Source organism: Macrosteles quadrilineatus, unplaced genomic scaffold (genome assembly GCF_028750875.1).
Source record: "Macrosteles quadrilineatus isolate MER2022 unplaced genomic scaffold, UCM_ALF_1.0 Scaffold_9__3_contigs__length_116548681, whole genome shotgun sequence".
NCBI classification, from domain to species: domain Eukaryota; kingdom Metazoa; phylum Arthropoda; class Insecta; order Hemiptera; family Cicadellidae; genus Macrosteles; species Macrosteles quadrilineatus.
This window is the reverse complement of record NW_026542602.1, coordinates 64190999-64213695: the sequence shown is the minus strand read 5'-3', so window position 1 is coordinate 64213695 and position 22697 is coordinate 64190999. Positions and strand designations below refer to the sequence as shown.

The window sequence follows — 22697 nt, the reverse complement described above, 5'->3', positions numbered from 1 at the left end:
ATCTAGCCCTTCAAGTCATATAGGAAAAAAAATAAAATTTATATAAAAAGCTTGTCTCAAGGATCCCCACTCTCCCCTAAGTGAAGTTTTTGTCACTTTTCTCATAACGGGCCTTCATGGCTCAGAGAGTTAAATCTTTTGTTGTGTACAACAATTTTGTCATCACATAAGGTAATTGCAGTGCCACTGAGATGGAAAGACAGACTCGTAAATTGTGAGGGGTAAGGGTTTGTGCATTTGAAGAATCTTAAAGTTATCACTTAAGTTTCTATAAAAATGATGCTTTCTGTTCTTTGTGTCTTACTCATTCTTTCATGCCCTTTTGCCCTTTCCATGGCCAAGAAGCCAACCTGCATCCACCTCCCCCAATCTGTATATTCTTTATTGGTTCTTAACAATATTTTTTTACTCACTTAAAATTATTAAATTGCTTTTCTGTGGTAATACTCAATCTTCCATAACTTGATAGGTTTTTTTTGTCCCATGTGTGTTGGATTATTATGAGTCTTTGATATGTTTATGATATTGTTATGTTTTATGTGTATTTTATACCTTGGGGAAAATATATATTTTAAATGTATATATCCTTTTTTTGATATTTTATGCTATATTAGATTTATTTTTCTGAAATAAATTATATGCTGAACATAAAAATTGATAATTTCCTAAAATTCTATGTTTAATATTTTTATTTTACACAGGATAATTTGGTAACTTACCTTTTCTGTCACCAATATGATATAAATATTCTCAAAAGGCCATATAGCCTATCATCTAAGCAAAGTTTTTTTTGTCTGGAAATGGCAGGCCGAGGACCCAAAGCGCTTATATTAATGTGCCTAATATTAAATTAGCAAACAAAATTCTGTTAAAATGGACAAAACATAAGTAAATATTGTTATTAAAAGTGCAGGGGTCATCAGTACAATTAATGATAATATTCGATGAAAATTCTTTAAGGTTGGTTTTCAACCAACATTATAACTGTGGTAAAAAAAATTTTGCTAAAAATGTTATTTTTAACATAGGCCTTCTTAATTTGTTTCCAAAATAAGTTTGGAATTAAAACATTAACAAACACAGCCAATTTACAGTATAAACAGTAATTAATTGGCCTTGAAACAGACAACTATATTCATAAGTAAAAGAAAACAGATTTACCAGATAATACAAAGTAAATCAATGTGACCTTGTTTTAATTCCCAAACAAATGATATCTGGTAACTTGTTGCCAGCCTGAAAAGCAAAAATTAGTGTTGAAAATCATGGTATCATTTTGTACTGACTCTGTGGTATGGATTGATAATTACATATTGACCAAGAAAAAATCATGTATTATCTCTTCAAATCTTGGGTTTAAAATTAATTTTTTGCTGTTGGTAAACATGGTCGGCAAACAACTGTTCAAGTTTTACCTCAGTTGATAATTGAGTTTAGATCCCTTGCTTACTCCTTCCTGGATTTTGTTTGAGTCTTCATTTTATTTTATATGAAATAAAACTGGTTGCAATGACTGCACAAACAGGTAAGTTGAAAATTTTATTTAAATAATTAATTATATCACAAAATGTTATGTGAAAGTAAAGTTTTTTTACTAAAAATAAAAATTGTCCTATGATAGTATGATGCTAGATTAGTCCATTAAAATGTCTAGCAATTAATTTTAAGTTCTACTTCAAAAGTTTAACTTGCATAAAAGTCAAGTAATACGGCCAAAATCCAAAATATTAAACATTAGTTTAGAAAAAATATGTAATGCTAACCTCAGCAGTGTAAACATTATTTTTGACACTATAAAGAGTATTCTTTTGTAGTTTTTTTACAAAAAATATTTTTAATTTGTGTTTGACATTAATATTAAGGCTTGAATTTCAGTATGTCCATATACAGTATTCAGTAAAAAATAAAAATATAACCTTAAATCTTTGAGTGTAGAAAAATAGCAGCAGCCGGTCACGTAGTTACATGTATAAGTAAATATTGATCTAAAATAGAACTTATAATGATAGTTATAGAAAACAAATTTAGCTCATGTGTTTTACTCTTGAATGGAATGTCAGGCTGCATCAAGAGCAACAAGTTGACCTTGAATGTAACTGAGGTTAATGACACTTGATTTGAAAACTGAGATGTAGAGAGCAAAATTAAAATAAAATCTGAAAATCCCCCACAATGATGTTAGTATGTTATCCAACCATTACCATTGAACTGTTAAAATCATAGACATTTTTTGGTAAGAACCAGTCATAATTCAGGTAATTTCAAATATACATGGGGTAGAAGAAGCATGAATAAAATTAAAAATAAAACTGGTACATACATATCGAAGAATAAAAAAATTCTGATATAAATCCAGACACACCTCAGGAAAAAATATATACATATAAATAATAATTGAGCCTTGGACTTTAATAAATGGAAACTTATCCAAACAGAACCTTACTCTTAGCCATTACCCGCCTATTATATTAATACATTTTTGTCCTCTAAAGAATGCGATTTGGGTGACTGGTGACCAAAACAAATAAGAACATTATTTAACAGTCCTGAACTACCATTAAGAGTTTAGTTGTTTCTTTTATTTTCGGACTTCTAGTAAGAGTCTTTGTTAACATTTCTCTATCAACTGCTATTTTATTTGTTATTTTGTTTAGTAACTGGACCTGTCCCTGTGTCTCAGCTTGGAAGGACATTGACTCATGAACATTTCAACATAGACTTCCATCAGTTCTATTCAAGCCCTCCAGCTCAGCTCAGTGGCTTCTTTGAGGGAGGAATTACCTTGGAAAATGTTGGCTATGTCAAGCAATGGCCGTAAGTAAAATAATCAATATCGAATATCAGTTGGAATGTTCCCAACAAATTACAAAGACTGCTGACTGCTAAATTACTTTTTTTTTAGTTGGAAATAGTTAAGAAAAGTTTGGACAAGTATGGCGGCAGAGAAGCTGTTTCATAATTCATCTAAATAAATAATAAATTATTAAAAAAAATAAATAAATAAATAATTCATCTAAAATATGATTTTCTAAGTAATATAACTTAATCCCCTTTTACAGACTTTCTAAAAAAATGATCCCACATGTAGCCTAACCACGTAAAATATTCGGAAATACCTAAATATTTATCAATCCTAATACTGTACACCTTTACTTTTATAAAACTTTAAGAAACATTAATTGCATAAATTTTCCCCGATTCAGCTTGAGACTAAAACACATGTTTTTAGTTCTCTGAACATTTTCAGGATTATACTCCGTTCACTAAATTTAGGATGTTGTAGGGGAACAAATCTATCCCCTCCACGTCTTGATCCTACCATTAAAACATAGCTCAACAGCTGAGATTTGTCAAAACATCAATCAGCTGCTACATTAAGCAAAAAAACATCCAAAATGTTTTGAACCATAGTACTAAAAGTATATCAGCTGTTTTACTTATCAACAATACTTGCTGATATGAACAAGTTTGAGATCACAAGCTGTAGTTCTCATTTCACTTTTTGTGATGGGAAAAAATGGGTTTAATTAGCTGTGGCATAACTAAACTAAAATGTATTACAGATTTGGTCTATAGTGTGTTGTTTTCTGTGTTTCTTGTGCCAGAGACTCTTTCTCATTCTGTATCTTTGCTATCTTAACGCATAATAAAAATCTAGGTCCGTACTCTATTTTATACCCCAAAATGTTCAATAAGTACCTTTACTATGGCTCAACTACAGTTTTAATCAGCCTTACTGTGCTTGTGAAAGAAAACTCACCTCAAAATAGGCCAAATTTGAGTCTAGTTTTAGTATACTATTTGACCCACAACTTTCCAAGACTCTACCAACAGTATACATTACTGACCAGGTACAGTAGTAAGTACAACCTGGACTTCAGTGGTAAAGAGGTGGAGAATGCAGTAGTTGAGGAGATGAAGTTGTACCACAAGTTTGGAGGAGGAACCGTTGTCGAGAACTCCAACATTGGGCTGAATCGAAACACATCTTTGTTGGTCCGAGCCAGCAAGGAGTCTGGAGTGAATGTCATTGCTGGAACTGGTGAGTTTCTTGAGGTTCATATAAACCACTTTTTACAACATTTGACATTTATTGTACATTTGGTAACTTATTTCCATCTTCTGATGATGGTCCCTAAGATTTACAGCCATATCACAGGTAATGAATTTATTTTACAGCTTAAAAGTTCGCCTGAGCGAAGAGCGGGCAAACAGCTAGTCCAAGTACAGTAGAACTCCAATTATCCGAACTCCAATTAACCGAATCTCCAATTATCCGAATCGCTTATTTCAACAATTTTAAAAACATAAAGCTACAGTAATAAGTTTTGCAAAATATCAAAGAATTGTTATTAAACACATTTAGCCAATTTTGGACTTTGATGGAACACTATTGACTTAATAACATGTATAGAATAGTATTATGAACATTGTAAACTGTAAAAATGTTCTGATTTAAATTATTATTAATTAAAAGTTCACTTAGTACCGAAAATGAGGATTTTTCTTTACAATTCCTGGAATTCCGGTTAAACTCTGATTATCCGAATTTTTGATTATCCGAATGGGGTCTGGTCCCTATTGATTCGGATAATCGGAGTTCTACTGTATATTTATGAGTGAGTAAAATTCTGGAAAGGAATATATTTTGAAAATGCCTTTAACTGATCCACCTGGATGATTCTGCAATGCAAAAATATTCAATATGTTAAACTCTGACTTTTTGATACTCAATTAGACAATAGCCATCCCATCGTTTTGGACAAGCTGTACCTAGCATAATTACTCATTTCAAAATAACATAGTTCAATGAACAACTTACAGATTGTGCTACAGTGTAAAACTCTATTTCCTCCCTTACTGTGTGTTATTATGATAGTTGATGTGGCATAAAATATGCTATGGGTTATGGGAAATAATAAGTTTTCCTTTTTTATTGGGTTTAAAAGTTAGTGTATTTGGCAGAAATCATGAAATTACATCAGCCCTCACTGCATGTGGTTCAATTTAACTACACTCATTAATTCTAAAACTGACTACAGTTTTATTATGGCAAAGGAATATCTCCTTAAAGACAAACACTACATATTTCCTGGACAGCATATCTCAAAATTGTCTTCAATCGATCCACATTCCTCATGGACGACGAGTCCGCAACAGAGAATATTCAATTTGTAATACTTTCGGTGTGTCTTTTAATTTCCAGGCTACTATGTAGAAGTTTGCCAGCCAGCTGGTAACCTGAAGCTGTCAGTGGAGGCCATGAGTGAGGTCATGCTACAAGAGTTGACAGAGGGGTGTGTGGAGGATACGACTGTCAAGTGTGGATTCATAGGGGAAGTGGGCAGTTCTTGGCCCATCACTGGTAATTATTTTATTTAATCTCTTCAAAATTGATCATATGTTTTATTTTAATGAAAATTTATTACTTAATTACTAGCCGATCTTGAAAATTAAATGCTGTATGCTGGGTTGTAACATAGACAAAAAGAATTACATATAGACCATCAGCTGTGCTGCGGTTACCATAGGTTCTGGCGCACACCACCGGGAGTGCCATGTAGTCACGGCTACACGGCGCTCCAAGCGGTGTGCGCCAGAACCTATGGTAACCATGGTAACCGCAGCACGGCTGACAGTCTATGTTTTTGTCTATGGTTGTAATGAGATTTTAATCAATAAATAATAATTTAAATACTTTATACTGTCAAAGTGATCCCTAGCTATAGGCTACTGCAGTTTAATTCCCAAGGGGAACTTCTTCAGGCTGTGAAGGACATCAAATATTCCAAAAGAAGTCGTCAAAGGTAAAATCCATCGAAGTCACATTTACTCAAATCACAGACCAACTCACTAACAAAATAAATAAACATTACAGAAACCCCGTACCAGGAAACACAATACGCAGGGATGGCAGGTCTAGACTGATGCGTTATCTCAGTGTGTATTGATGGATTTTATGTTTGACGACTTCCTCTGGAATGAAATTTTATGCCCTTCACAGCCTGAAGGAGTTCCCATTGAAACTGCAGTAGCCTGTATACTATTAGGGATTACTTTGACAGTAGAAGGTATTTAAACCATTAATTATTACTATACCAGTGATCCGGAGGCTAACAACATGAATATTGTAATTCCTATAATTACTTTCTTAACAAAAGAAGAACCAATATTTCTTAAGTCATGTGAAATACCACACTCAACTAATATCACTAAGACTGTGACAATGAGTCGTTTAGTGAACCATTGTACTTTACGTAGATTACCTTGTGAATTAGATTGACTTACGAACTATACTGGATGAAACAGGGCTAACTAAACATACGTCTGGAATCCCCAGGACTCCTCATGTACGCTAGCTAAACTCATCTGTTTCCAAAGAAACTCACGAAACAACCATATTACATATTGCTTTCCCATTCCATTTTACAATGTCCTGGACATCTTTCATGTCTTAATGACTTTTTTAACCTTGAATTTCATGTCCTTTGAAAAGAGATGCAAGTTAACGGTTTTCTAAGATAAAAGGTTGGAAACTACAGATCTTCTTGGACAACATAAATTGATAATTCTTGTAAATTAAAATTACTGTACAGTAATTGGTAATTATTGTGCCATGTATCAGTAGACAAGTGCTAGACAAACTAGTACAGTATTATTGTTAAAACACGAATCAATAAGTTTGACTTTTAATTCTATTTTCCTTCTTATTTTGTAGAATTTGAAAAGAGAGCTATTGTTGCTACTGCAGAAGTTCAGCAGATGCAGAACTGTGCTGTCAGTTTCCATCCTGGACGAGACTCTCGCGCTCCGTTTGAGATTATGAGGATCTACTTGGAGGCGGGGGGAGACAAGAACAGAGCGATTATGTCACATCTTGATCGTAAGGAAAATTTGAGTTGTTAACAAACGGCATATAGATAGTAGTGCTTTTGCTAACTGTTGACTTGTGTTACCAAATATTATTTTTCCTACAGTCGTGACAAAGTGGGCTTCCTTGCACAATTTATAGTACAGAAAGCCTTACTTTGGCGCACACCAGTATTCCAAACAAACAACTTAAAACAGAGTGCTTTAATTATGCATGGAATCCATGTACGCTTGAAAATAAGTTGGCAATACTTAAAGATATTAAGACTACAATCAGCTGGTGCAGCGTTTCCCGTTTCGTTCAATGTTTGGATTTACTGTCCTTGGGTAGAAACCAGCCATCGCATATGTGCGTCGTTGGTTCGTATGAATGAAAAATATTGTACTATTGAGGTAGCGATCGTGTTAAAGATGCATATTTATTTCAGCAAGTGTTGAAGCAGATTTTTTTGGCTGCTCATAGTGTTTCTACCTATTTCTACTGTCTAATGAAGTAAATAAATAAATTTTTAACCATCATGTATTACCAGTGTAAGGGTGATTAAAATTAATTGTAATGGAGATAACTATATTTTCACTGAATATGGCTTGATCTTTTATTTCATTTCAGGGACTCTCACAGAAGACAAAGACTTGCTGGAGTTTGCCAAGCTCGGATGCTTCTGTCAGTTTGATCTGTTTGGAACTGAATGCTCATTTTACCAGCTGAACCCTTCTCTGGATATGCTCAGTGATGCTCAGAGAGTAGATAAAATTGTTCGGTTGATTACTGAAGGAAGAACAGCCCAAATACTCATGTCCCACGATATTCACACCAAACATCGCCTGGTTTGTACAATTTCACAGTTTTGATAAATTAAGTTTCAACTTGTACCTTGTTAATCTATAAGTATAAAAGAGGATGTTTGTATATATATATTTGTTTGGCAGTGATAAACTCAGACACCGCTGAACCGATTGCCACAAAACTTGGTACATACGTGTAGAATTTCATGGAATAGGTTTATACACCATCAATTTCGTGATCCGTCCAATCGGCTCTGCCCCAGTGGCTCTGGAGTTTCCCATGTTAACCTTATGAGAAATGGAATTAATGAATCTTAACAGCTGTTTCAATTATTCTTTTACATTTATGACAACAGCTAATTTGCAACCAAAAGGTGAGTGAGCGTAGCAAACGAACTTCAACCTGGAGGCGAGTTAGCGTAGCGAACGAGCTAACCTGTAGGCAAGTGAGCGTAGCGAACGAGCTAACCTGAAGGCAAGTCAGCGCAGCGAACGAGCTCCAACCTAAAGGTGAGTGAGCGTAGCGAACGAATTTCAACCAGGACGTGATTGAGCCATGCGAACGAGATCATCTTGAAAATTAAGAAGTTAAACGGGGCAAAGCCCGCGGGTTACAGCTAGTTGAATATAAAATGTTTGTACCTAATGGTGTGCGTCAAAACCACATCTCAAAACCAAAGTAGTTTCTTATATTGTAAAGGGTTAAAATACAGTGATTGGTACTGTATGAACTGTGTATAAAAATATATCCAAGCTTACTTAATTTGTTACAGGTTCATTTTGGTGGACATGGTTTCTCACATATTCTTAACAACATCACTCCGAAAATGTTGATAAAGAAGATCAGTCAGAAGACGATCGATGACATATTTATTAAAAACCCAGCTGCCTGGTTATGTGGCCCCAGCTAGACAAGTACTGTAAAAGCTATTAGCTGCTCTATTGAGCAAACTGAACAAAAGTATTACAATCTACAAATCTACTGTGACAAAACAAAGTACAGTGTTGTAAATTACCAATGTTTTATTTCAATAATTAAATTACCTTAAAAGTTATAATTAATCAATTAGTGTATCTTCTGTAATTAATTAATTCCTAAATTATGACAATAGACAATGGCGGACGTCAATCTAAGTGATTAAAACTAGCGAAATATTTTCATTGTTGCAACGAGTAAATATACGAGTAAATTTTTGATGTAGCATTGTTGTGGCTAGGAAGGTAGCTTTGTTTGGAGCCTATTGCAAAACAGACAAATTTACCATACTGCAGCTGACTTAGGTCTTTTTCTGTAAGTAACGATTTTCTGGTCTAAAAGAGTTCAGACTGCTTACCGTGTGGTATGTGAACAACAACAAAAACTGTTCCCGGATTTTTTATTTTGGACCCTATATTTTGCTGCAGAAAATTTTTTAAAAATCTGAAGAATTCATCTACCACTACAAATTATTAGTTTGGAATCCACAATTAGGTTGAAAACTTAAGGGTTTGTTTTTAATTGAAGTACTTAATTAAGATGACATACTCTTGAGTAGATGCTAAAGCTGTCTATGGATGCACAATGAGTGTGAAATGAAGGAGGATACTTTGTAGCTTTGTTACTGATACATAATAGCTATTTTAGGCCAGAAAATTTTATTAAAAACAATGATAAAAGACAGCTGGAACCATTCAGGTCAAGGTATTATTTGGCCACAATTCTTATGGCCCCACTGCACTCTCGCTGAGACGAGGTGAGCAGTGCGAGTGCGAAGGTGTACTCCGTGCGCTCGGCTTCTCTCGCCCTGACTCGGGTCGCCTCGCCTAGTCTCAGGCTCGCCTGCGCTCCGTTTTTCGACACGAGTCAAAGATCTCAAGACTGCACGAGTGCCAGCTCATAAAGCACTTCGATTTTGTCTGCGAGACAAAGTAAGAGTGTTCATAGTTACCTCTATGCTGGTTCTCTTCTGAATTACTCGGCGAGCACTTAGGCGAGAGTGTACTGGTAGTACACAGAAATCTAGGTATTTTTTATATTGCCGAAGAAAAAAGCAATTCCTTTCCTCAATGTGTTAGTAATAAGTTGTCAGAATAATAAAACATTAAACATTAGGAGCTAATTTTTTGGTTGGTGAACATATTAATAAAAAAGAGATCAGCTTACTTGATTACTTTATTGCTATTTGAGTTGAGTAGATACAAGCCATTTTCTCTTTTAAACTCCTTTTCATAACTAACGAAAGCAGTCATCAATTAATTGGTCATCAATTTTTCGCAGTTAATCAAATCAAGGTTACGACTTTTAAAACTTTTTAAACTTAAATGTGCTACTCAGGAAAGTAATTCTTAATGGAAATCATGAAAAACTTCAGATCTGCTGTTGGATGTTGTAGTAGTATAAAGGTATGCATGTGTATAAAAGCCATAACCATTTGGTTCATAAATTGTTGGAAAGACATGTACTCTTCCGTTTGGAAGTGTGACACATTACGTAATTAAGTTACACTCACAAACAACCAAAGGTATTCCTCGATTTCTGATATCACCTCTCCAAGAAAATCAGTGGTCTCGTTCATATACACTGTTAAAGTGTTATTTCCGATCTTCACACTAAACCCATCAATAAAGTTTTCCTGTACCGTTTTGAAGAATATACCAATAATATGCTCCCAATATCTATTGTCTTTAGCACTTTCCTCATACAAGTCTGTTATTCTAAGGAATGCTAAGAATTGGTACCAATCAAACTTGTTTGAGTCCCAAGCGTACATCGTGTAGATTTTATTTTGTAGTCTATGCTCCACTATCTGTTTACCAAAATTATTAAAAGATTGACTCTGGCTGTCACCAATCAGTGTTATTTTGATTTCCGAAACTGACGTGTCAAGTTTACTATTTGCAAGCTCAATTTGTTTGTATAGTTCATGTGCACTTATAATTCTATCTTCGCATGCTATTGTAAAATTTCTGTACACAACAAATTCTGGATATTCCACAAGTGCTCCGGTTATAAATTTGTAGAGAAACATAATTTCGTAGTCTATTTTTTCTGAATTAAAAATTACTTCGTGGAGTAGCCACTCCCAATGGTACTGTCTTGCCTTACTCCAAGTAATTTCTCCGATTAGTCTCATTTTTGACCGGTCAAAAATAGTTAGCATTACACATATTATAACATCCGTAGGCAGTATGTCCCATTTTGCATAGTGATATTTGAATTTAGTTATGAACAAGTAAATGTAGTCTGCTGTAAGTTTTTGAGATATAAACAAAATGTGCTGTGCGATAATTTCCAAAGGCATTGTTATTCCAGGAAAGATCAAGTCGTTAGATCCACTGGAAATCTTAGTGTTGATCAGCTCTTGAATCAAACTTGTATTTAGATGAGGATCATCAGTAAAACTTTGATTCATGTGATGAATTATATCTGTCATGTCCAAATCTTGTTTTTTGTTTACATTCCAACCGTAGAAGTTCCAGACGTTGGTGCCATCTGTCAAATACCATGTAGAATTAATGAAAAATTGAACAAAACCAGAACCTATAGATATTGGATAATTCACTTCCGATGATTCTCTTAGGTACAATTGTGCCCAATTGTAGTAATGCTGTCGCTCAATTTCACCCTTTTGAGTATTTTCTTTAGGGATATCTTTAATGTTAGCTAAGCTTTCCCAATCTTCTTTAAAAACAGGCCCTACAATATTTCTCGATTGTTCAAGTAATTTAATTGTCTCTGACAGGCCTAGTTGTAACCCATAATACCTAGTGGTTCCGTCATTAAAAACAGTTAGTAGCTCATTTTTGGAACCTTCGGTGATATTGAACACAACTTTATTCATTGTGTAATTTTTTCTAGATTTTAACAAAGGTACAGTTATACCTGTAAATGACAACTTAGATTCCTTTTTGTAAGTCTTGGAAGCAGTTAAGAAATACTGCTGCATTATCATCCTGTGAATGGCTAACATTTCATACCTTGTAAAAGTAAGATTATTCCAAATATATTTGCTGTGAATTTTCTTTTTTTCCTCCAACTTAGCTGCGTCAGAGATGAACATTTCGAACGATTTATCACCAGTATTTTGTAAAAATCCAAATTCGTTGTTTAAATACTCAACTTCAGACACTACTTTGTTAATATCAAAGGATCTGTTCTTCCATAATGAAGTTCCATTGTGAAATACTGTAAGTTTGTGTTTTGATCCATCCAAATCATTTACAACATATTCTTGTTTATCCCGTGATTCTGACTTAGCCGCGGTTTTTAATCTTTGATATATGTACTGCCAGTTTGGTTGGTAACCCATATGATGTGTGTGACTTGTACTAGTTTCACATAATCGTATCATGGCTACTATATCTTCATAACTGAGGACATTGTTCTTCCACCTATACACAACATTTTGGCCTCTACTTACTGAAAGCAAACTTTTGGCAAATATTTCAAATGGCATGTCTTGTAGAATCTGAGGGCTTTGAACTATTTTTGTATTCATGAGATTATCTAAGGATATTTTATTAACAGATTTATTTTCTTTTATGTCAAAAAAGGTTTTGTTCATTGATTTGCTAGTGTCGTCGTCAAATGGCCAGACGTGTTTTTCATCTGTAATGAACCATTTCCCCTTCCAATAGAATTGATACTTGCCAGCCTCAAGAAGAATTGTGTGTTTGACTTCAGTTGAATCATTTACTGCTAGATCGGAGCTCGGGTGCTCCTTCAAAATTCTCTTAAATCCCTCAACCGTGACTTTGTGACCATTGTACTCTGTTGTACCATTTGTAAAAACTGTTATCATTTTGAGCTTTGCACCATCTGTTATATTAAAAACAGTTCGATCAGAAAAATATTGTCTTTTTGAATTACGAAGTAGAGAAAAAAAATTATCTAGGTCTTGTAATGATGTTTCCAATGAATTAAATTTATCATTTAGTAATGCTAACAGAGCAAGCAGTTCATTATACTTCATTGGTTTGTTTTTAAACTTGTAATCAGTGTATCTTGTTTTTGAGTCATCGTGATTTTTAAACACATTATTTACAAACGATGAAAAAGAATCATCTTGTGAAACATACGTTGAGTCCGAAAAAGTGGTTTTACTGTTAACATTTATAAGACTGTTTAAAGATTGTTGAGCATCAAATATTTTATTTTTCCATATGGAAGTACCATTAGAGTAAACTACCATAGGTAAAGTTTTATTTCCTTCATCAGCAATGTTATATTCATATCGATCAGAAAACGTTTTTATCTGGCTTTGTCTCAATCGTTCATACAAATTTTCCCATCCCACTTCATAACCAAGCTTAGAGTTGTTAAATGTGTCAATTTCTGCCAACCGTAACATTCCTATAATATCACTGTATGTTAGGACAATATTTTCCCAAGTCAGAGACTTATTCAAATTATTGGAAATATTCGCATTTAAAATACTTTGTGCGAAGAGTTCAAATGGAACTTGATCTGAAACACCATAAGAGCTGTTTGTTAAAAGCGTATCAAATTCTTCCGTAATTTGTTTATTATTTTCTACGACACTATTTTGTGAGCCTTTCTTAAATAATTCGTTCAAAGCTGGATCTGTAGAATTGTCAAGTAACCAAATATGTTTCTTATCAGTTAAATACCATCTGTTTCTGTAATAAAACCGATACTTTTTCCCTCCTATGTGTGTTATGTATTTCACGTTGAACGTTTTACGATCTTCTTCTTTATTGTGTGAAATATTGTCTCTTTGTGTATTACCATTTAGAAATTGTAATATTTTCAAAGACTCGCCCAATGTTAGTTTTTTGCCATCCATTATAGATTTACCGTCTGAAAATGAAATTATCTTCGTTCCAGTTCTATTTCCTGAAGGTATAATGTACTCATGTCCTTTCTCAAACTCAGTTTTGCGTGATTGTTTGATCATATTGTAGATATCGCTCCAATTAACTTCATTCCATTCGGAAAAGCGTTGGGATGAAGCTAGCCTATCAAAGTCTGAGTATCGTAACATTCCGAGTATATCATCATAAGTTATATTCCTACCTTGCCACTGTAGAGTGATGTTTATCGGGCTGTACTCACTAGTTAGTAAGATGCTTTGGGCAAAAATATTAAAAGGCATTTGTGTAGAATCACGTATAGAACCATTTTCCAGCAAAAGATTTTCTAAAAGTTTTTCAGTTTCTGCTAAATTTGAAAAGTGCTCTTTCGATGTTCTATAAAAAGACTCATTCAAAACTGTACTAACAAAATCGTCATACAACCAAATATTGACTTTATCCGTAATGTGCCATCTATTTTTGTAATAAAACTGGTATTTATTAGCTCCTAAATTTGTTAGTCCAGTTATATTCAAGGATTCTTTATAATTTTCTTTCCGATTTTCGGAGGGAACTTTAGTGACAATTTCGGTTGATGTCGTTTCAAAACTCTGTGATCTGAATTGAGATGTAGATCTAATTTCTACATTTGAATGTGACTTTTTAACCGTGTTCACTTGCGTTTCAGAAGTCAAGTGCATGGACTGTACTGATATGGATTTCCCTTCTTTATACTGTGTATGAGTACTATGTACTCTTTCATTATATGTTGGCTTAGTTGCGCTGCCCCAAAGATTTGTTTTGTCTATTAAAATTGACATTGGTGGCGAAACTGAGTAAGGCAATGTTACTTCCATAGTTTCAGTTCTCTTTACGCCAGCTCCTTTCTCCGTTGTTGGTTCATGAGTCTCCATGAAATTTCTTCCCAAGTTTGGTTTTGTTATAGCTGTCGTCGTACTTGTACTACCCTCCACTACGTTATCTCTGATGCTTGTGTCTGTATGTTTTTTGTACGTAGCAGATTCAGTCTTGTATGTAATCCTTGAAGGTCTGGTATACTCAGATATAAGTTTTGATGTTAATAACAAATCTGTCATGGAATTAGCTTCTTTTGAAGTTGTTTCCAAAGATATATCAGTTGTCTCTTTTGTTAAATTTAATGATAAGCTGGGGTTGGTAACAGAATCTGCCTTTGTAGTACTAGCAGGTCTGGTATAGTCAGATATAAATGTTGATGTTAATAACAATTCTGTCATGGAATTAGCTTCTTTTGAAGTTGTTTCCAAAGACATATCAGGTGTCTCTTTTGTTAAATTTAATGATAAGCTGGGGTTGGTAACAGAATCTGTCTGTGATATAGTACTAGCAGGTCTGGTATAGTCAGATATAGATTTTGATGTTAATAACAAATCTGTCATGGAATTAGCTTCTTTTGAAGTTGTTTCCAAAGATATATCAGGTGTCTCTTTTGTTAGAGTTAATGATAAGCTGGGGTTGGTAACAGAATCTGCCTTTGTAGTACTAGCAGGTCTGGTATAGTCAGATATAAGTTTTGATGTTAATAACAAATCTGTCATGGAGTTAGCTACTTTTGAAGTTGTTTTCAAAGACATATCAGGTGTCTCTTTTGTTAAATTTAATGATAAGCTGGGGTTGGTAACAAAATCTGCCTTTGTAGTACTAGCAGGTCTGGTATAGTCAGATATAAGTTTTGATGTTAATAACAAATCTGTCATTGAATAAGCTTCTTTTGAAGTTGTTTCCAAAGATATATCAGGTGTCTCTTTTGTTAGAGTTAATGATAAGCTGGGGTTGGTAACAGAATCTGCCTTTGTAGTACTAGCAGGTCTGGTATAGTCAGATATAAGTTTTGATGTTAATAAAAATTCTGTCATGGAATTAGCTTCTTTTGAAGTTGTTTCCAAAGACATATCAGGTGTCTCTTTTGTTAAATTTAATGATAAGCTGGGGTTGGTAACAGAATCTGTCTGTGATATAGTACTAGCAGGTCTGGTATAGTCAGATATAGATTTTGATGTTAATAACAAATCTGTCATGGAATTAGCTTCTTTTGAAGTTGTTTCCAAAGATATATCAGGTGTCTCTTTTGTTAGAGTTAATGATAAGCTGGGGTTGGTAACAGAATCTGCCTTTGTAGTACTAGCAGGTCTGGTATAGTCAGATATAAGTTTTGATGTTAATAACAAATCTGTCATGGAATTAGCTTCTTTTGAAGTTGTTTCCAAAGACATATCAGGTGTCTCTTTTGTTAAATTTAATGATAAGCTGGGGTTGGTAACAGAATCTGTCTGTGATATAGTACTAGCAGGTCTGGTATAGTCAGATATAGATTTTGATGTTAATAACAAATCTGTCATGGAATTAGCTTCTTTTGAAGTTGTTTCCAAAGATATATCAGGTGTCTCTTTTGTTAGAGTTAATGATAAGCTGGGGTTGGTAACAGAATCTGCCTTTGTAGTACTAGCAGGTCTGGTATAGTCAGATATAAGTTTTGATGTTAATAACAATTCTGTCATGGAATTAGCTTCTTTTGAAGTTGTTTCCAAAGATATATCAGGTGTCTCTTTTGTTAAATTTAATGATAAGCTGGGGTTGGTAACAGAATCTGGCATTGATGTAGTACTAGCAGGTCTGGTATAGTCAGATATAAATGTTGATGTTAATAACAAATCTGTCATGGAATTAGCTTCTTTTGAAGTTGTTTCCAAAGACATATCATGTGTCTCTTTTGTTAAATTTAATGATAAGCTGGGGTTGGTAACAGAATCTGCCTTTGTAGTACTAGCAGGTCTGGTATTGTCAGATATAAATGTTGATGTTAATAACAAATCTGTCATGGAATTAGCCTCTTTTGAAGTTGTTTCCAAAGACATATCAGGTGTCTCTTTTGTTAGAGTTAATGATAAACTAGGTGTATCTAAATAATTTTTCTCAGATGGCTCTTTTTGGTATGTAACAGTAGGAATTGATGTTTCAGTTGTTGTTAGTGTTTCAGGTTGTTTCAAATTTTCTGTAGTTGCAGCTGAGCTTTTAATTTCTAATGATTCGCTTATGAATAAACTTGTGGTTACTATTTCTTGTGCACTCTCATTTGGATGTCTTGCAACTTCCGTGACAGTTACTGATCCAGTTTTCTCTGAGAAAGATAAAGTTCTACTTTCGTTCAAAACAGGAACAGGAGACAGCCTACTAATTTCTACAGAAAAAGGAAATGTTGGTATCCTACTACTTCCTTCTAAAAGATTATAAGTTGGCTTACTAGAAAAACTTACATCAGTTGTCTTTGGAATATTTCCTCCTAAAGAGCTATTAGTACTACTTTCTCTTAAAAAAGTTGTGGGAGTATGGCTTTCCAAAAAAGGAGAACTTTTTCCACCATCTAAAATTTCTGTGGTGGCTGATAGTGAAACATTATTTTTAGTTTCATAAGATTTCGTCAAAGATACCTCACCTAAAAAAACTGTTTCAGTCAAGGGTTCACTTTCTTGTTTACTTCCTTCTATACTTGGAGAGGGCACATGAGAAACTTCTGTTAGAGTATTAGTTTCAGTTAAACTAGAAGACAAAGTGTCTAGTTTAATTCCTTCAATACTTGAAGTGGACATGTCAGACCCTTTAGTTGGAGTGGTAGTTTCAGGGGAAGATAAAGTTTCTTTTGCATTTCCTCCTGTGGATGTGGACAAATCAAAAACTTTACCTTGAGTAGTAGTATTATTTAGAGTAGAAGAGAATGTTTCTTGTTTCATTTCTTCTATACTTGTAGAGGACACATGAGAAACTTCTGTTAGAGTATTAGTTTCAGTTAAACTAGACAAAGTGTCTAGTTTAATTCCTTCAATACTTGGAGTGAACGTGTCAGACCCTTTAGTTGGAGTAGTAGTTACAGGGTAAGATGAAGTTTCTTGTGCATTTCCTGTATTTGAAGTGGACAAATCAAAAGTTTTACTTCCAGTAGTAGATGTGGATAAATCAAAAACTTTACCTTGAGTAGTAGTATTATTTAGAGTAGAAGAGAGTGTTTCTTGTTTCATTTCTTCTATACTTGGAGAGGACACATGAGAAATTCCTGTTAGAGTATTAGTTTCAGTTAAACTAGAAGACAAAGTGTCTAGTTTATTTCCTTCAATACTTGAAGTGAACATGTCAGCCCCTTTAGTTTGAGTAGTAGTTTCAGGGGAAGATAAAGTTTCTCGTGTATTTTCCCCTGTGGATGTGGACCAATCAAAAATTTTACTTCCAGTATTATTTAGAGTAGAAGAGAGTGTTTCTTGTTTAATTTCTCCTGTGATTGAAGTGAGCATGTCAGAAACTTCAGACGGATTAGTAGTTTCTGGGAAAGAAGAAGACACGGTATATTCTTTTTTTCCTTCTGTGCTCGAGGTAAGCATGTCCATAACTTCAGTCTGAGTGTCCTGTTTATTTTCTCTTGTACTCAAAGATAACTTATCAGTTGTCATTGTACCCATACCTTCTTTGGGAGATTTTTTAATGCTGATTGCAAAAGTCGCAACATTTCCTTTTGTTTTATCCCAAGGTTCATTTTCTTTCACTATTGTTCTGCTTTCACTAGTTAGTGTATTTTCTGTTAATTCACTGGTACATGGAATTGTGACAGCTTCACAATCTTTTCCTTCCACTTCCTCGAATTCCTTTTCGTCATCATCGTTGTCGTCTGTACTTTCTGAATTTTCTCTATTTTCTTCTGTGTAATTTGGAGTTTTTGTTTCTGTGAATTCTGTTTCTATTGAATGCAACCCAACTTTTGTTACAGGAATTGTACTCCCAATAGCTTCTTGAGCAGATTCGATATTTTCTTCATTATTGCATATTTTTTGTAATGGTGATTCGGTTTTTGCTTTGCCCTGGTCTAATGGTATTTTTTCACCGCTAGGTATTTTTGTGGTTTTTCTTAACTTGAGACGAGGAAGTGTTAGGTTTTTCCATAAATGATGTTTTTTGGGCGTAGTTTCTTTGTACTTCTTAGTAGTTCTTTGTACTTTTACAGCCTGAGATTGTTGAGTTTTGTTCAGCCTTTGGGTGACTTGACACAGAAACAGAGGGAAATCTCGTACATTTTTTGTAGATTGTGTGTGATTACGTTTTACAAATGATGGAGGTATTTTAGTTTTCAATTTAATATCCAGTGGTAACAGAGGTTGTGGGACTTTATGTTTACCTGTGTGTTTTTCCATTTCTGAAAGTGGTAGGTTTTCATCACACGGGACAGACCCAAGTTTAATTTTAGATATCAGTCCATCGTCAAATTCAGTACTCTGTTGGTCCAAAACTGCTTTATTTTTTTGAATTACCCATGAATTTGGGTCCTTTGATTGAAATGCTACTTGGGTTTGTGGTATAAAGTATTTATTTGTGCTAAAACTTGGATAGAAAACTTGATTATCAACCGTTTTTGTATAACTTCGATAAGTAATGTAAGGCGACTGAGTTATAACATTTGGAGTTAAATATACATTTTGGTAGGCCATTGGAATCGTATGCAACGGTATCTGCGGAATAATATGAGTTGCTTCTTTATGGTCACAATGGACGTGAACTACCAAGTTTACCATTGATTCTTTGGTTACCTGCTGGATCATGCTGTTGATGATGGTTGGTGTAGTTAATTCGTCATTCTTTTTGCTTTTTCTAAACTTTTTGTTTTTACTTGTATTGCAAGAAGTGAACTTGTAAAACAATGGGGTCACAATTGGTTTAATTGTTGAACAAGTTGTAGGAAGTGAAGTTGTAGTTGTATCTTTTGTTGATGTTTCCTCCAAAGTCTGCTTCTCTAATAGCGTAGCTCTTTCACCTGCCTCTAGTATAAAACTCTTAGAAGTAAAAGTACTAACAAATGTTTCTTTAGATTGGGTTTCTGTATACTCAGTTTCCAACGAAATGTTTGCCACACCTTTATCAAACAAGGCTGCAATGTCGCTCTTCAACTGTGGGCATGCCTCGTCCTTTTGTTTGGCGCCTAATGAAAATCGTTTACTTTTGATTGTGTCATAGATTTGGACTTTGTCTTCAAAATTTGACTGTATAGGAACTTCGAGTCCTTTACGTTCACATTGACTAAGTACATAGTCTTCATTTATTTTTTCATCAATTGGATTTTGATAGTCTAAAATGTCAGATTTTCCATCACCACTGATCTTTGCTTCTTTTATTGAAGTGTATAATTTGTTTAAAAACTCATTTTGATCTTGATTTGCAAACGAATAACTTCCTCCAGTCTAAAAAAAAATATTACTGTACTGTGAGTTAGTCAGAGTTTTAAGCTAATAATAAATGTTAATAATGATTTAAATAGAATTAACAAATTCCAAATACAATAATTGAACTACAAGGGCAGGCTGAAAAGTAAGACTGATTTTTGCAAGCCATACAATACAAGCTTCAAAGTCAAATGCATCATGGCCGAGTAGCCTGCCATTTTGCCTCACCCCTCCTCATTCTCACTGCAGTAACAACTTTGATCCTCCAGTTAACAGTTTGATCCTCGCAGATCTAACCTTCAACACCATTCGGTTGTATGTCGCTACACTAATTATAGTAATATCCAATACATCCAAAGCTACAAAAAGATAGCTTTTGTTAAACAAGAATTATTATTACCCTACGTTAATTATTACTTACTTGATCTGATAAACAAAGACAATATCCGAAAATGCAAGTTAGTAAGTAAAATAATAATTTGTAGGTTAGTAAAGCCATAATATACAAATGTTTTTTATTTTCAGATACTGAAATCATATGATTGAATGTGTACCACTTTTCTAAGTATAGATAATTCTGACTAGGTAACAGAACTAATATATAGTTTTCTGTACTAACTAAAATAAATTCTTAGCATATATTTTTAGTTTACATAGTTGGTCATATGAATAGGTACATGTAAACTATATAATTCAGTAAATAAAATAACTTATTTTCTAGCTAATAAAAGCTATTGAAAAATATACTGGAAATTAAAAAATTGTTGAAGGTAACCATGGGTTGTTACTGTACCCTTTTGGAAAAACAAAACAACATTTCTGATTTTAATAGTGAACTTTTAAATTTCTATTTTCTTCTCAGATGCAAATTTAGCTTTGTTGCTGGTTAGATCTTGAGAAAATGTTGTAACTTTTTGATGTTTTGAAACTGGACCCAACTGTCCCTCAATCATTGGGCTTTAAGGGTGCACTCTACCTCAGCTCGGGCTTCAGTAGCTATGTTGCGCCATTGAACAGCGCCGCGAGAAGCGCTTGCAGACGTTTACGTCCTCTAAATTTACTTTTTAAGTTTTTTTTTTCATCTGAAGGGTGTTTCTTACTCCTTAGATTAAAACTTATGACTCTATAGTTTTAATTTTCTTCTAAAAATTCATTTATATGTGTAAAATGCTATAAAAAAGCTTATATATGTATATGTATTTACTATTCATTTCCCACTTAAAATTTTACTAATACAAAAAAATAAACGATGCAAGCCTACAAAAATAATAATTGAATAAACTATTAACATATTTTCAATCGGTTAAGAACTGAGCCGCCAATGACGGAGATCCTAAACCCTTGCATGAGCGTGTGGCGGACAGGTAGAGCGCACCATTAAATTAATAATCCTGACTAATGAAACAGCTGATCTTAGTCTGTAACAAAACTACACAGATCTCACATTCTACACTCATCCTTCTCGCATATGTGGGTTTAAATACACACCTAGGTGGCGTCACCATCTCACAATGATGATAATAAACCAACCCGCTGAATGTGTTTCAATATATTTTATTGGCACAACAGTAAAATGTACATATACAAAACATATAAACATCAACAGTTATATCACAGTTAAACACTTATTGGTTGTGTAACAGTGTGAGCGTGATTGTGAGGCGAGGCCACGTGGTTCAAGTCAATCTACGTTTTGTTGGCAATTATGAATTCAAAAATAAACACAGGATTTTGGAACTATAAACGCCAGAGTGTTTAACATCATTGTAAAACTTTGAAATATGTTTACAATCGTTTAGAAAAACTGTTAACATATTTTAAGGATTTAACGTTGAGAACAAGGGCAATTCACCAAGAGTATATTTAACCAAGTAAGGTTTGAGTTCGGATAGTAGCCTCTTCATAACTCAAACATTCCTTCGTTTAAAATGCTCTTATGTGGTCTTTGTTAGTATGGTGTTAAGTTGTTAGTTTTTATTGTTTCAGTGTGAACTGTTTTTAATTCAGGTAAGCCTTATTTCCAAAAACATTCTATTTAAACTTTTTAATTGCCAACAAAACTGGACTTGGACCAAATGCAACCTTGAAGAAGGCCTTGCCTAGTGGAACTATGCTGTACACTCTACAACTCTACAGTAAAAGATTACTTCAGTATACTATTCAATTCTGGATGTTATGTATGAGTTTATTTTAAATTATTAATAAATTAATCACTCCTGAAGTTAATAGAAAATGTTTAATGATTATTTATTACTAAATGAATTAGTCCCCGTTTTAGTTATGAAGTTAATCATTATTAGTAGGCCTACTGTAAAACTAAGTTCGCGGATCTAAAATTCTGGAAGACTGTATTTATTTTTCTGTGGTAGAAATATCCATTATCCATTTTTAATAAAAAGACAACTATGCATGAAAGAAAAAATATTTTTTTATACGTTTATTGTTTTAAAATATAACTTAATTCATAGGATTGAGATTTGTTTTTTACAAATTGTTTACATTTATGCAGGTCCAAACAGGTATAGTCAATATGTACAGACGACTTTATAACTTAAAAACAAAAAGAGATATCACAACCAAATTTGGCATATAATTACTGGTAATATTAAGCTACTTTTTTTGTGTATATGGTGATCGGATGTCACCTATGGGGGACGGCCCTTAGGGAGTAGGTTTAAAATTTTAATGGTAAGCACAGGTTTATATGTACATCAAATTAAAGTTCTTGTTAAACTAAAAGCAATGCTGCAAACCTAAAATGGAACTGTGTCAAAAATGGCAGCCGTTCAAAGATTTCTTGAATCTGCCAATTTAATCTTCAAAGGGCTGTCATTTTTTGACTCAGTAGTTGAGCTCAAATGTGCGGCATTGTATTCTACTGATAAAGACCTTTAGTTTGATGTGCATATCGACCTATGCTAAAGTTTATAATTTTCTTCCGTCTGCGGACCCCCCCCCCCCCGAGTAGGTAGCGTATAATAGCATTGCAAATTTAACGAATTTTTAAACAAC

At 33.9% G+C, this 22697-nt stretch overlaps 2 protein-coding genes across 2 annotated transcripts; one reads left to right on the top strand and one right to left on the bottom strand.

The window, feature by feature from the left end:
• The first annotated feature begins 1338 nt into the window (after positions 1-1338).
• Positions 1339-8622, top strand: LOC129003770 (phosphotriesterase-related protein). The gene is made up of 7 exons (XM_054432065.1): positions 1339-1525; positions 2655-2814; positions 3852-4042; positions 5207-5365; positions 6719-6883; positions 7481-7698; positions 8430-8622. Exons 1-7 carry the CDS (start codon positions 1510-1512, stop codon positions 8565-8567), a joined length of 1047 nt encoding a protein of 348 aa, XP_054288040.1. The 5' UTR covers positions 1339-1509; the 3' UTR covers positions 8568-8622.
• A 718-nt stretch (positions 8623-9340) lies between these two features.
• Positions 9341-18662, bottom strand: LOC129003509 (uncharacterized). The gene is made up of 4 exons (XM_054431804.1): positions 16964-18662; positions 14325-16354; positions 10146-10442; positions 9341-9475 (listed from the first exon to the last, which is right to left on the bottom strand). Exons 1-4 carry the CDS (start codon positions 18660-18662, stop codon positions 9341-9343), a joined length of 4161 nt encoding a protein of 1386 aa, XP_054287779.1.
• Positions 18663-22697: the final 4035 nt, after the last annotated feature.